The sequence below is a fragment of the Rousettus aegyptiacus genome, unplaced genomic scaffold, assembly GCF_014176215.1.
Source record: "Rousettus aegyptiacus isolate mRouAeg1 unplaced genomic scaffold, mRouAeg1.p scaffold_m13_p_6, whole genome shotgun sequence".
Classification (NCBI taxonomy): domain Eukaryota; kingdom Metazoa; phylum Chordata; class Mammalia; order Chiroptera; family Pteropodidae; genus Rousettus; species Rousettus aegyptiacus.
Genome location: NW_023416309.1, coordinates 50,089,396 through 50,105,177, shown reverse-complemented (window position 1 = coordinate 50,105,177; position 15,782 = coordinate 50,089,396). Strand labels below are relative to the sequence as shown.

Sequence of the window (15,782 nt, the reverse complement as noted above, 5' to 3'; positions counted from 1 at the left end):
CCTGTCGATGTACATTTAAGCTGTCTGTTTCCCCACCTTGATTATTGTGAACAGTGCTGCAATTAACAATGGAGTGCTATTATCTCTTCGAGGACCTCATTTCAATTCTTTTGGGTAAATAAATACCCAGAAGTGGAGCGAAGGGAAATAAACCAGCCACAGAAGGACAAATACTGCATGAATATAGTCACATGAGGGGTTTAAAATAGTCAAACTCCTAGAAAGAGCAGCATGGTGGTTGCCAAGGGAAAGGAGAGTTGCTAATCCACAGACCTAAAGCCCCAATTATGAAAGGTGAATAATTTCTAGCGCTCTGCTGCACAATGGTGTCCCTATAGTTACCAATACAATAGTGTATACTTACACATTTATTCAGTGGGTGGATTTCATACTTAAAGTAAAATACATTTAAATTTAATTTTAAAAACTGCCAATGTGGAAAAAAACAATGAATAAAATTTCTTAAAACTATGACATGCTGATGATTGTAAGAGAAGGGATAATAGCATGTCTAAAAATATATTAAGGATAAATTGAAGAATAATTGAGAAATATTTCTTTTGTAATGTCATATTTAGAGAATACACACACACACACATACAATATGTGTTAGTTTCTTATTGTGCTATAATATTAACACAAACTTAGAGTTTTAGAACAATATGAATTTATTCTCTTACAGTTCTGAAGTCCAAATGCGTCTTACCAAGCTGATAGGAGCGATTCCTTCAAGGGGGCACTCAAGAGAATGCATTAGCTTGCCTTTTCCAGCTTCCGAAGGGTTCTCATTCCTTGGCCCATGGACCCTTGCTCCTACCCATCCAATCTCTTGCTCCATCATCACCTCTCTCACTACCATAGGCAAACCTCCCTCTGCTCGCCTTTCATAAGAACCCTTGTGATTCTGCTGGGTCCACCAGGATAATCTCCCCATCTCCGGATCCTTAATTTATCCATACCAGCAAATTCCCATTCATCATTTAAGTAAATATATTCATACACTTCAGGGATTAGGATGCAAACATCGGGGTGCATCATTTAGCCTACCATAATATCAGCACATAGACAAAAGACTGGGAAAATATCTAATACAATGTTAACAATGATTTTCTTTGGGTAGAGAAATAATTAGTGATTTTAGTTTGCCTTTTTGTCAATCTCTTTTTTTTTTTAGAATGAACTTGTATTATTTTTATAAAGGGGCCAAAGAGTGGAAATTTTTTAAAAGAAGTGTTTTAAGAACTTTTTTCTTTAAATCCTTGATCTTTAGCATGTTTTCCACATGATTTATACTTACATGTTAAATAACTAGAGTTAAATGGTTATGTATCTTTCCAATAATGGCATATCTCATTCCTAATTCACTTACTTCTCAGGTATAGGTTAACAAAAACATAAGATCACCGGTCTCACTTCCTAGTCTTCTATGACTAGAGCAAAGCAAAGGTTAATTTTCAACAGGTGGTGACAGATTCTTTTAGGTAGGTCAGTCTGTTCTGGACTGGCGGTTATGAACCAAAAACAGTGGCTGCTATTTACTACAAAGAATTAATAACAAGTTATACACAAAAGTAAACTCAGGAGTAAAACACAGCATATGAAAGTAGTTTAAGCAAATAAAATATCAAGAGAAAAGAATTTTAACACGTACGAAATGTTTAAAGAGGTCAGGTACTTCATCAAACTAATGATTAACTGAAAAGTGATTATCAAAAATTTGTATACAGAAAAAGAACTTTGAAAAAGAACTTGAACTATAAGAAAGTTTCTCATTACATTATATATTTTGGATTACGAAGGGCAAATAGTGAATATTTGTTTTATTCTTCTAACAAAAGCTACATGAAATAATGTATTTTTTAAGAAAATAATAACCAGTGATAAAAATCATCAAAGTATACATTGGAATTATCTATATGTCTGAGATCCAAGAAGGCAAATAAATCAGGATCACAAATGAAATGAACTGATTTGTGTACACTATATCAATGGCACTGACCATACAAATTTCAGTTCATTTAGGAACCAGAATAATATTTATATAGAGTTTTAATTGTTTCAGAAATGTTTGAGTATTTGGAGGAAAAAAAAATGAGTCCTAACGATTTGCTTTTTCACCAATTAATACTGAATTTCACTTTTAATTTAGCATTATCCACAGTATTTAAGAAGATCTCAGTTGTAATCTCCCATTTACCAACTGGGTTATGTTATGCAGGTTAATTGAGCTCAATGAGAGTCAAGAGTACAATGGGGATAAAACTGCCTGTCTCACGGGATTGCTCTGTGGGTTAAACATAATCGTGTTAAAATGTACTGCCTACAAGAAGGCTGTTTCACGAAAGGGAGGCATTCAACAAATGCTATTCCACTTATTTGCTGTATGGGCTCTGAATGAATTTTAAAAGATTGCAAAAGTTATAGACAGGTTTTCATGTGTATTTATTCATAGTTAGATATTTGTGAATAAATTTATCAGTTCAAATAAATTTATCAGATATTTAGAAAAGGATGCACATCGATTTGACAACAACATTAAGAATCCAAATATGTTTTTAAAATGGCACATGTATAAATACATGTAACTTAAACAATTGTTTAGTAAATGATAAAACTTATGTGGGTGTAAGTTCAAGTATATTCACAGTCTCAAATGTCATCGTCATAGAGTAAATCCTCACTTAACATTGTCATTGGTTCCTGGGAACTGTGACTTCAAGCAAAAAGAGGTATAACAAAACCAGTTTTACCACAGGCTCATTGATAGAAACAAGGGTTAAGTTCTCATAGCATTATTTCTTGTCACAAAAACATTACCAAACTTCTGAATGAGGAGCCGAAACACTTCTAACATTAAACACTGAAATAAATGTGAGTTATACACATAATTTAAAAAGATGACTGAATAAAAACAAGTAAGATAATTATTTTTCCAACCCTCTTGTTCCAGTTCAGGGTCTTCACTGCCCAGAGCCTCTCCCAGCACAATGTGGGAACCCGCTGACGGGTGCACTCACAGCCACACCCACACCTGCACCCACACTCACTCAGACTGGGACAATGTAGACACACCTCGTGTGCACGTGTGAGGGATGCGGGAGGAAATCAGAGAACCTGGAGAAAACCCACACAAACAAGGGGATACTGCATCGACTCCACACAGACAGCGGCCCCCACCAGGAATCAACTTTTTTTTCTCATCGTTATAACAAAACAACATTGAACGAAACAATGTTATTCGAAGATCTGCTGTATTAACATGTAGCTCCAGGAATATGTCTCAGAAAATCATCTAAAACGCTCTTCCGTGCTTTACTGCCCTCACCAAGCTCTTTGGCACACTGCGATGCTCATACCTCTCAAATCTTTCGTCTCTTCACCGAGTTCAATGCGTTTCAGTTTTAGTATCTCACGCGCCATGTTCTTTCTGACCAGAGACCGTTGCACACGCTGCCCCACTGACTCTGCTCCTTCCCGCCCTCACCCCATCACCACTCCACTGCCAAGTCATCTTCCGCATCAAAGCTCCATCATCCTCTCACCTCACCCACTTCTACTCCTTATCCCACAATTAGGTCGGGCTCCTTTGTAATGTATTTCCAAAGCATCTAAAGTTCCCTTTCAGAGTTCTTAGGACAGTCATATCTAGGTAATAGTATAACAGGTTTCGTATGTATTTTCTCTACTAGTTTATAAGCTTCAGTATAGCAGAACCCATTTTGTTCACTGCAATATCCCCAAAGTCTAGCAAAATAGTCAATAAATATAGGTTGAATAAGTAAACAAAAGTGGGTCAATTCCAACAACCAACACTCTTTCCAAGTTCCAACAGTGTAACTCTCCAGTAAGTAAATTAAGGAGAAAAAGTATGTCGCCCTTGTGAGCATTAAATGAAATAATTAATATTGTTTTCACATAATAAATATTCAATATTAGTTTTCCTTGCTTGCTGAACAGTACTATCCACACTTACAATTATTAATTAAAATTTTCTATTGCGCTTGGAACATTTAGAAAAATTCCAAATGTAAAAATCTGTGCAGGAATTTGGCAAGTTGAATACTTACTAAATATATCACAGAAAAAAGTACAAAATCTTTGTTATTATCCACACTCTGAAAATTAATAATGATGTAGGCTAGGACATACATTTAAAACTTACTGAGTCTTAATTTTTTTCTTCTAAGAACACAAGAGGACAAACAGTTATTACCAATGCCTTATACTTCAATCATTCTAATTGGCTTTTTTTTCTGTAAAATGCCATGACTTCTTTAGAAGCCACCTTCCTCTGCTTCATAGTGTCTCCAGTAGCTCAACTTTCCATTATTCTGCAATGACATATGGAGTCTACTCAGATATCGCTTGAAGCAAAAGTTTTGTAAACTAAGTAAAAAAAAAAAAAAAGAAAAGAAAAGCTTGAAATTCATTTCTATTTAAATTAATGGCTGATGCTTAAAGTTCTGCAATAAAGAATTGTCCTACTTTACATAACTAAATTGAAAAATAAATGTAAAGCAACTTTTACTTGATAATCTGTAACATGATCTCCAAAAATTTTGTTCAAACACTCCAACAACAAAAATACCTGCCCATACAGCCAAAATACATGTATATTCATTTATTAATTGATCATTTATATGTGTACTACCATTCTAAATTTACTGAATGCCAGCCTAGAAGCCTCATACTTTTCTAACTATGAGTTTCAACAAAGGAAGGTCCTGGGTTCAGAGACTTTCATTCTAGTGAGTGATGAAAACCTACATTCAAGTAAACAAGTAAACAAGTGAGATAGATAGTTTCCTACAGTGTAAATGTTAGGATGGGGGGAAAAGGTTACTGTGATACCTAAGGGAGTCCACTTTATGTAGGAGTGGAATAAGAGCTGGAGATGAAGTATTTGAGGCAGAAAAAGAGTAAATGCAAAAGCTGCGATTTAGGATGAAGTTTGAGAGAATTAAGAACAAGCAGATTAATTCAATAAAGAATTTTATAAAAATAAAAAGACTGCCATATAAATTCCCAAAAGTAAAGGAATCTAATCCTGGACTCTTTTCATTCACTCCTGTACCAATATGGGAACTAGTTTAGTTGGAGTTATAGTATGTCTGAATATTTATCGGGTGGGAATTTCTCACTATTTTTGCTTATAAATTTTATTGAATATTCTAAAAGGTTACTATTTAAAATTATTTAAGGTAATTTTTTCTGTGTATACCTTTTAAAACACTGAATGTAGTGAAATTCTAATTGAAACTGCATAAAATTTATATATAAAATTTTAAGTATATATTTTACGGAGATTTCTCATTTGAGAAAACAGTATGAATTTTTAATTGTTTACATCTTCTGTGTTTCCTTTAACATAATGTTTTTATTTTATTCACATAAAAACAATTTTTGGGTTAAATATATTTCTGATTTTTGTTGCTCTAGTTTTATCAACTGTCATCGAGTATGTAGACCCAGACTGTCGGGATTGAAATTGGCTTTGCCATTTCTTATTACTACTACTAACCTTATACAAATTAATTAAATTTCTCTGCCTCTGTTCCCACAAATAAACAATGAGGATAATAAGTATATCCTTCTCATTAGAGGATTAAATAAACTACTACAAACAAAAAGCTTAGGACAGCCCAGCACAGTAAGTGCTCGATAAAGGTTAAATAGTATGATCATTATTTAAAAGTCATATAATTGTTTTCCAGTTTGGACAAAAACTATGTTTTATTCAATAAATGATGCTAAATAATGAGCTCGTATCTGTGAGAAAAAAAATAGTCGTTCATAATAAGAATATTACATATGTTATAACACCTTCTATGTAAAATCATTCTCAAGATATGAGTTAGTAGAAAGGCATGCGGTGCCTTCAGTAGCCTATTCTGCATTTTTATACACATAAGGAACTATTAATCCTTGCTGAAGGTAGTACAGCCCCACACCAGGTAGCATGGCTTAGTGGGAACAGTCAGGGCAGGGCGTCAGCCCACACTGTCCCTCGAAGACGGGAGCCTTTGCAGAGGGCACGTACACTGTGCAGCTCCTGCTGGATGCCCTGGTGGGAGGTTTTCAGACATTTTTATTTTCTTCCTTAAATTATTTTGTTGTTTTTTTTTTAAGTTATTTTTAGAATGAGTCTATGTTATTTACATAACCCAAACATATAATACTTACCATAAAATATATGGTCAATTTGTTTACATCTCTTTTAGCATTTTTTTCCTTCAGTTGTTCTTAACCTCCTCATAATTGTGTTATGGTGTCCTTCATTTTAGAATATGCAAAAATATTAAATAACTTGGAAATAAATGCCTCAAGATACTGGGATATAACTTTGTGAAAATTAATAAAAACACTAATGATCAAAGAACAAGGCTACAATGCCAACCATGTGGCTCATTTATGCTTTGTCAGATAATCTTCAATCAATCATGGCTTCATTTTATGAGATATAAGAATTGAGATCCTCTGTGTTCATCAAGGTCACTTCTGCTCTATCTGCAGATGGACTCGCCAGATTCTAATTAAGTAGCTATTTATATTCATACAAGTCACACAAAACATTAATTAACAAAATATAGTTAGTCTAAAATAGAAAAAATATTTTTATTGTTTTAGAAAATACATACACTAAAAAAGGTTAATTCAAGTTTTAACTGTTTTATTGTTTTGTATGACATAGCTTTCTAAGTAATTAAATTGAGAGTTGATATTTGCTTTTTTAATTCACAACTACAATAATGTTTAATAGAAATATTATCTATCCAACAAAAAAAATTAAATCCAATAAATAATATGCTTATAAATAATGTCTTTCAGTCCAAGGCATAAACATTAATTAAATAAATGAATAATAATGAAAGGTTTTATAGTGAGATGAATGGAGAGATGAGTATTTCATTTTTTTACTAATGTAAACTCAGGTAAGATGTGATAAGTGGTAGAGGTGATCACTGAATATATAAGAAGTAATTAATTTGCTGACTCTCAAAAAGGCAGTGTATTATTATCATCAGAAAATTGCCCTGAACTCTAATAGCAATAGAAGAAATTCAAGATAAAACAGTAATTTTTCAAAAAGTGAAAGATGAAATAAGCCAAAATATATTAGATTAAGTGGAAATGTACTAAAACACAATAATTAGCAGTTTGGGAATTACATATAGCTAAAGAATTAATGACGTAACAGCCTAAAGCAGATGACTGCAGAAAGTGACTTTTAGAACTCTGATTCTATTCACTGAAAACATATCAGCCATTAACATTTTCATAGTCTCGCCTTTCATTTTGTGTTACAATTATCAAAGTTAAAAAGAAAGCATTTAAAGAAAAAGGAAACTACACGACTTTGGGATTACTACTTTTCATATTTGTTGAGATAAATTACATAATTCAGTGTTTGCAAGGGTCAATCGAATTAGATATCATTGCTAGAAACTTTCTTTTTTTGCCATGTGAAGCATGACAGTTTTCTAATACACTCAGCTTTCAGGCTTAAACTGATGTTTGAAAAACTACTAAGACCATCTATAGGATACGAATGCTGGTTTATTACTTTCAATTAAGTTAACACCATATTGCACTCAATTGCTTTAAGTCACTGTGTGGACCTGCATTTTAAATTTCACTCCAATCTTTAAAATCAGACTAGTTTCCATTAACACTTATTACAAAAACTACTGACCTTTTCTTTTTTTCAACATCATTTTTTCCCAAATGCTATAAGCTCTAAAGGCCTCATAACAAATGACAAGAGTGCCACCTAGTGCTTTATGACTCTTCCTTGAACATTTTCAAAAGAGAGTGACAATCCTATATGTAAACTCGAAAGATGAACTGCCCCATCTGGCAGCTACTATCACGTGTGGCTACTGAGTAATTGAAATGTGATTTATTTAAACTGAAGTTGTTATAGGTATGAAATATACAAACTGTATTGCAAACACTTAATCTGAAAAAAAATCTTTCAGAAAAGATATCTTAATGATTATTACGTGTTAAAATGACATTTTAGATATATTGACTTAGAAAATATTAAAATAAGTTTCACCTGTTTCCTTTTACTTTTTAAATGTAGCTTGTGGAAAGTCTTATTACATATGTTGCTCCCATTATATTCATACTGGATGCTGATCTACAAAATTCACCTTAGTCTTAAACATAAAAGGCTTTTAAATATTAGCATATTTCTTACTTCTAAAAAATAGAATATAATTTATATGTGTGCATAACTGTAACTAGTTACTCCTCTAAGACACAACAAAAGCTAAAGACTCAAGAAGAATTGAAGAGGGATTTCTAATTTTAAAAAATCAGAACAATTATATCCTTATAACACCCAGGAAGTTTGAAAAAGAAAAGCAAAATGAATGTGGAAAAGATGGAGAATGAAGATAATTTAAAAGACATAGAAATAGACAATTTGAGTATCTGTAAGGATAACAATTGCAAGTGGATTAAAACATGTTAAATATGTATTTCATATGTTTATGATACAAAAACTGCTCCTTACTTTGAACACTGGTAAATAAAAAGAAAGACTATAGCTCTTATCATGCTTTTTCTATATGAATTATTAAGACGGGTAGCCAAATATCTGATGAGAGAAAATTTGTTTTTACAGTTTTCCAATAAAGAAATCAAGAAGTAACTGAATTATCACAGTTTTGCAACTTCTAATCAATTACATTTAAAACATTGAACTTCAGTGTCTGCTAAGAATGTAGAAAGAGAAACTGGCAGGCATTACCTGCTTCTGCTAGATGAAAAACACAAAACCACCTATGAAATAGTGTTTCCCCTAAAATCAAATCAGAATCTGATTAAACCTGTAAATCGGGGTTTCTCAATCTGAGAACTGAAATTTGGGGCCAGATAACTCTCTGTTCTGAGGAGACTATCTTGAGCATTGTCGGCATCCAGGAGCATCCCGGTCTTTGCCCAGTAGATGCTCGTAAGACACATGTCCCAGGCCCAGTTATGATAAGCAAAAATGTCTCCAAACAGTGTGAAATGTTCCATAGGCAACAGAAACACTTTAATAACATGTGGTAGTTTATATGCCACATTCTAATTAAAATAAGAAAAATAATTGCAAATGAATGAAAAGATAATTACTTAATTGGAAATTTAAAGAATTCTTACACATACATACAAAAAAAAAAAACTGAACCATACACTATGTAAAAAATAAGTTAATAAGAAAAGTTATACAAACTGCAGGCAAAAACAACAATTTTTTTTTTCAATTACTGAAGATAAAACCTAAAACTAGTAAAGTAGACAACAAAATTAGTGGAAAGGATTAATAAACCCAAATCCCAACCATCTCAATAAGAGAAAAAAAAACTGGAAAAGGAAGAAAAAAAAATTGTCTTTATTTGCATGCAATATAATTAGCTACATATAAAAATAAAACAAATCAGTAAAATTAGAATTAATAGTTAATTGAAGTTTATGAACATCAGAACAATGTACTAAAATAAATTTTATTTTTATGTATCAAATGCAAATAGAAAATATAATTTTTAAAAATGCTATATAAAATAGCAAAAAACTATTAGGACATTACAGTTTTATACATCTAACAGAACTTGTTTGAGACACAAACACAAAAAACTGAGCTCAAAATTATTAGTCATAAGAGAAATGCAAATTAAAACCAGAAGATACTACTATACATATTCTATAACGGCTATAATCAGAAAGACAATATGAAATGTTGATGAGAATGTGGAAAAACTGAAACATTTATCAATTGCTAGTGGAAATGGTACAGCCATGTAAAATCATTTGGCAGTTTCTTAAAATGTTAAACATAAGATTACGATATCAGGTGGCAATCTACTCCTAGAAATCTACCCAAGGAAAATAAAAATCTATGTCTACACAAAGACCATCTGAATGTTTTTATATCAGCATTTTTTCATAATAGCCAAAGTCTACAAATTATCTCAATGTCCATTATCTGGTGAAAGACAAAAAAAAAAAAAAAAAAAAAAGTGTTATATCTATATAATGTTATACCATTTGCTATATTAACCAAGTAAATGAGAAGTACTTTATGATCATCTCGATTGATGCAGAAAAAACATATGATATAAACAACAATTCCTGATAAAAATAGTATGCAAAATAAGAATAGAAGGGAACTGCCTCACCTTGATAAAAGCATCTAGGAAAAATCTATGTCATACTTAACAGTGAAAGACTGACTGCTTTCCTTCTAAGATCAGGAACAAGACAAGAATAATTACATGCTCACCATATCTTTTTACATGGTACCAGAGGTAGTAGCCAATGCAATAAGGCAAGGAAAAAAAAGGCATACAGAAAGCAAAGAAAGAATTCAAATTCCATTATTGACTATGTAGAAAATCTGACAGAACTTACAAAATGGCACTTAAACTAATAAGTGAGTTTAGCAAAGCTGAAGTATACAAAATCAACATTAAAATCAATTGTACTTGTATATACCAGACACTAACAGAAATGAAATATTAAAAATAATGTTTATGATAGCATTAAAAATATAAAACCATGTAGGTATAAATCTGACAAAAAGTAAGAAACACCTGCACAGTAAAAACTACCAAATATTACTGAGAACAAATTAAAGAATAATTAAGAAAGAAAAAGATATATATCAGTAGTCGGAAGACTCACTACAGTTAAGATATCAACTCTCCCCAAACTGATCTATAAACTAAACATAATCTCAATCCAAATCCTAGCATGCATTTTTGTGAAAACTGACAAGAAGATTCTTAAATTCACATGTAAACACAAAGAAAATGGAATAGTCAAATCAAGTTTGAAAAGGAAGAACGAAATTTCAGAATAAATGTTAAATTATTTCAAAATTTACTATAAAGCTAGAGTAATTATAACAGTGCTGTACTGGCATAAAAATAAATGAATAAATTAATGGAACAGAACAGAAAGTCCAGAAAAAGTCTTACACACATATATATGGACAACCAGATTTTCAACAAAGGTGTGAAAGCAATTCACTGGTTAAAAGACAGTCCATAACTTGTGCTAGAACAGTGGGAGATTGATATGGAAAACAACTTTTTTGATTTATCCTTTAAAATATATGTATATACACACTCAGAATGGGCTATATACGTAAATGGAAAACATAAAAATATAAAATTTCTAGAAGAAAATACAGTGAGACATCTTTGTGACCTTAGGTTAGGCTAAGATTTCTCAATGAACTGATAAGTTGCACTTCATCTTAATTAAAAGCTTCCATTCAAAAAAAATATTCTTAACAGAGTGAAAAGACAAACCACAAATGAAGAAAAAATATTTTTAAATCATACATCAGATAAAGGACATGCATTCCGAATACATAAAGTATCCTGAAAACCCAATATGAAAACTAAAAATCTAATTTTAAAAAGGGGGCAATGGATTTAAACAAAATTCATCGAATAAAATATACATATAGTAAATAATCACATAAAAAATACTTACATCGTTAGTTACTAGGGAAATGCAAATAAAGTGAAAATTAGATACCATTACATACCTATTAGAATGCCTACAATTAAAAAGACTAACCATATGAAGTATTAAGAGGTTTGGAAGAAGTGAAACTCTCATAAACTGCTGGTAGAAATGCAAAATGGTCCAACCGTTTGGGAAATAGTTTGGTTATTTCTTTTTTTTTTTTTGGTGAGGCAACCTTTAGTTTGCAAGGACCTTGTCAACTTACAATCCCTTATTTTTTTATTTTTTTATGCCTACAACACCTGGTCTTCCTAGGTGGTCTCCAATCTAAGTACCGACCAGGCCCAACCCTGCTTAGCAGCTTCCAAGATCAGATGGGATCGGGCTTGTTCAGGGTAGCATGGCTGTAGACTAGTTTGGTTATTTCTTAAAAAGTTAAATACACATCTACCACATGAAAGTATCTTTCAGTACAAAATCAGTGCAGCTTTTGAGTAATGACCAAAATAGTCCCTTGCAAAAATCTATCACAAAATTTTATTTGCTCAAAATTTAATCATAATGAAAAAGATTACATTAAAATTCAGCTGAGTTTACTCAAGTCCTATATTTTGTTCCATGTTCAAAATAAGATCTATTGCTATTTTACATTTGAAAGTAGAAAAAATGCACCAAATACAATTAATATGGCAAAAATACATATATATAGTTGTATAATGACTTAATAAAAATGATAAAATAATGACAGCATCGGCTATTCAAGATAAGTTTTATTTGCTGCACAATCATCTGAAACTAATAATGCAAACCAATTAACTAAAATGAAAATATACAAATACTTACAATAACATGTTCCTCTAAGTGGATTACCAACGTAGCGATTTTCAGAGTCACATCTGTAGAAATACAAAAACTCATTTACTATTAAACAAAATTCAAAAGCCTCATGTATTCTTCAAGCAAAAAAGTAATTAAACTGTACATTAAAACATCTTTTAAAGCTACTGCATTAACTGAAGTTTTAAAAACGAATCTTCAAAAGAATTAATGTAGAAAGCCTATATATGAGCGTGAGTGAGACAAGAAATAAGGCAAATAAATACAGGGATGTCTCAAGGCAGATGGGATAAGATTATGAGTTTGGGGATTTGTATTCTTCCTTAATACAATAAGGAGAAACTAAAAGTCTGGGTAAAGACATGGAGACAATTTTAGGTAGAAGAAAAATACTGTGGGAATTCATAAATCCACATCATTTCTGGTATTCTCTGAAATTGCCTAAAAAGGATAAATTTTGTTTGGCATAATGCTCCTTCCTGGAACACTCTCCAAAATAAATTATTATAAAAGTATACAATAGGATAACTCAAGAAAGTGTCTTAATATTTAAATTATAGGTGGAAGTTTAATAAATGAGAAAAACCTGAAAATGTCTTCAGTTTTAGTAGCGTTAATTAGAACAGAGAAATAAATTTAATACATATATATTTTAATTAATGACAGGCCTAATAGTTGAGAATAATAATCTAAATAATCAGGTTACATACTGAATGCGTTTTTCTGCCATGTTAGTTTCTGAATCCAAGCAAAAAATATATAAAAAGTTGAAAAGTAAATCTTTTTCTACACTAACTACAAAATTAAAATAGGAATATGATAGCCTTTTGTAACATAATTTTATTCTCTGAAACAAAGAGACTTTCAGGGTTAGGTTTTCTGTAGCTTCTCCAAATATGTGGTATACAGTGGTTTTTTAGCTTCAGAAAATCATCATACTAATTACTGCTGGGTTAAGCACTTCAGAATCTATATTATTGCTATATTATTGTTCTTTCTTTAGGCTCGCCTGCTTAAATCCCATTACTTCATATATACATATACTGAAAGACTGATTTACAATACATTAGAATTCTTTCGTCTGTAGCAAAAAATAAACTTGATTTGTTCCAAGTGCGTATATCAATACTACTTTTATAATAGGAAAATATTCAACGTAATATTCCCTGTGATGTTTTGCATGATATCCCCTGCATACCTTACTTGCCTAAATAGATGGTTTTCAAACTCCCATGGCAGTTTAAAATGACTAACTGACAAATGACAAGAAATCTAATGACTTTTAATTGATCTGTATATTGACTTTAAGAGCTCTGGATACAAACCTATTTTCCAATAGGGAAATTATAAAGTTTTTATTTTTGTTAATAATACTTAGTGTATGCAAATTATATTATATTGGACTAGAAATTATTGTAATATGCTTACCTTCAACATAATATAATGTTTAGAAAGGAACTGTTAACATTTTATTTCTCAAATCACAAATTTTCTCATAAGGATGAAATTATATGCTCATGTTTAGGAAGTAACTTTTGTTAGTTTAAGGAAATTAACAGTTTGGAAGGAAACAATAAAATTTTAGGCATAAAACAGCATAAAAAAACAAAAGTGTAAATAAATAATGAAAAGACATTCCTTATATTTTGTTAGGATATCTCACCATCATCAGATGGCAGTCAATTTCAAAGATGATGTTTTATTTGATGCAATAAAAAATCCAAGAAGCTTTAAAGGAACTAGAAAAGTCGATTTTAACATTCATATGCAGAAGTAAACTTAAGAATAGTTAGAAAAACAATGAAAAGGAAGAGGTTTAATGGGAGTTAGACTTAAAAGATAGTAAAATACACTCAAAGTCTACACAATTAGAATAGAATGGTACTGACACATTAATAGAAAAACCAAAGACAGGTACAGAATAGAAATTCCAGAAACAGGCTCAACTAACATACACTAAAAATCTAGTATATTATAGAAGCAGTATTTTAAATGGCTGGGGGAAAGATAATCTTTTTCATAAATGGTATTGAGACAACTGGATAGTCATTTGGAAAAATCAGATGCAATTCTCATACCATAAACACACAAAAATATTCCAAATTAATTAGAAATCTAAGAGTCAAAAATAAACTTTAAACATACTAGAAGAAAAGATGGGTGAACTGCACAATAGCCCAGGCGTAATGAAAGGCTTCCTAACGATGAATAAAATTCCGAATGTGATTTTTGAAAGACTTAAGAATATGACTACATGATAAAAAACTTTTTCATGGTTAAAAAAAAAATTAGTGAAACCAAAAGACATGAAATGAGAGAAAATATTTGCAAGGTCTGTATCTCACATAAAGAGTTTTAATCCTGAATTTACAAAGAAGTCTAGAAATAAGGGGAGAACTAATAACTCTATAGAAAAACTGACAAAAGACATAGACAATTCACACACAAAAAAATATTAAGTTAAAATTATGCCAAGATACCAATTCCCCCCCCATCAGATTGTTAAAATTTCAAAAGCATACCAAGATACACTGTTTATGAGCCTGTGGGAAAACAGGCCCTCCCATGCACTGCTGGTGGAAAAACGAAATGAGAAAATCTCGGAGAAGTTAACAATGTCTAACAAAACTACACGCGCACTTATTCGTCAACCCAGCAATCCCACTTATAGGAATTTACTCTGGAGACAAACTTCCAACGATATGAAATATGTGCTCGAGTTTATTCACTGCAGCATCTTTTGTAATCACAAAATATTGAAAAATATATAAACATCCATGCATACAAGATTTGTTAAGCCACGGTACATACACACAATGAAATACTACGCAAATTTAAACAAAGCCAAATAAAATAATTGTGAAGATTTATAACTTGATATATAGAGAGAGATCTGTCACTTTTTTCATAAGAACGTGTGTGTGTGTGTGTGTGTGTCATACATAAAGCCATTTAATGACTTCACCTTTATAAAAAAAAAAAAAAAAAGGGAAGGATAAACCAGATAATAATAAAGTTGATAATCCTTCTGAGTATGTTTCTTAATACCTTTGCTTTGGAAAGAATGTTAATGTTTAACATATTCTAAAATATATATATGAATATATATATAAATATATATATATAAATAATATGAACAAGAAAGAGAAAATACCTTAAACAGAAAGTAAACTGAAAGAAGTAAACCTAATAAATTTCAAATAAATAATACACAGCCATCCTGAAGAGAAAGGGAAACAGAAGGAGGTGGGTGGATGGGAGGGAGAAGGGAACCATTCCAAGTAAGTTACGAATCCAGTATTTGACTGGGCAGTGTAAGGTGGAGGAGGGAAAATTGGAATCAAACTTTGAAATTCTTTTACTAGATTTGCTTGTTGAAGTAATACAGAGAAAGCGATTCTTAAAGTATTCTAAATGTATTATAGAATTGAGCGAACAAGGAATGTGCTAACGTCATTGGGAGTCAGTGTTTTCAT

The 15,782-nt window shown here is 31.4% G+C and overlaps 1 protein-coding gene and 1 pseudogene across 17 annotated transcripts in view; both read right to left on the bottom strand.

Annotated features, from left to right (window-relative positions):
* Positions 1-15,782, bottom strand: part of ATRNL1 (attractin like 1) — a 535,879-nt gene that overhangs the window by 355,474 nt on the left and 164,623 nt on the right. For all 17 annotated transcript variants that reach the window (XR_004951254.1, XR_004951255.1, XR_004951256.1 and 14 more), the window contains one exon: positions 12,313-12,365. Coding sequence is in view for 13 of the 17 variants with exons in the window: in XM_036222140.1 (XP_036078033.1) it covers positions 12,313-12,365 (53 nt within the window). In the remaining 4 variants the exon portion in view is untranslated. The remainder of the gene's footprint in view (positions 1-12,312; positions 12,366-15,782) is intronic.
* Positions 11,760-11,881, bottom strand: LOC118604916 (annotated as a pseudogene).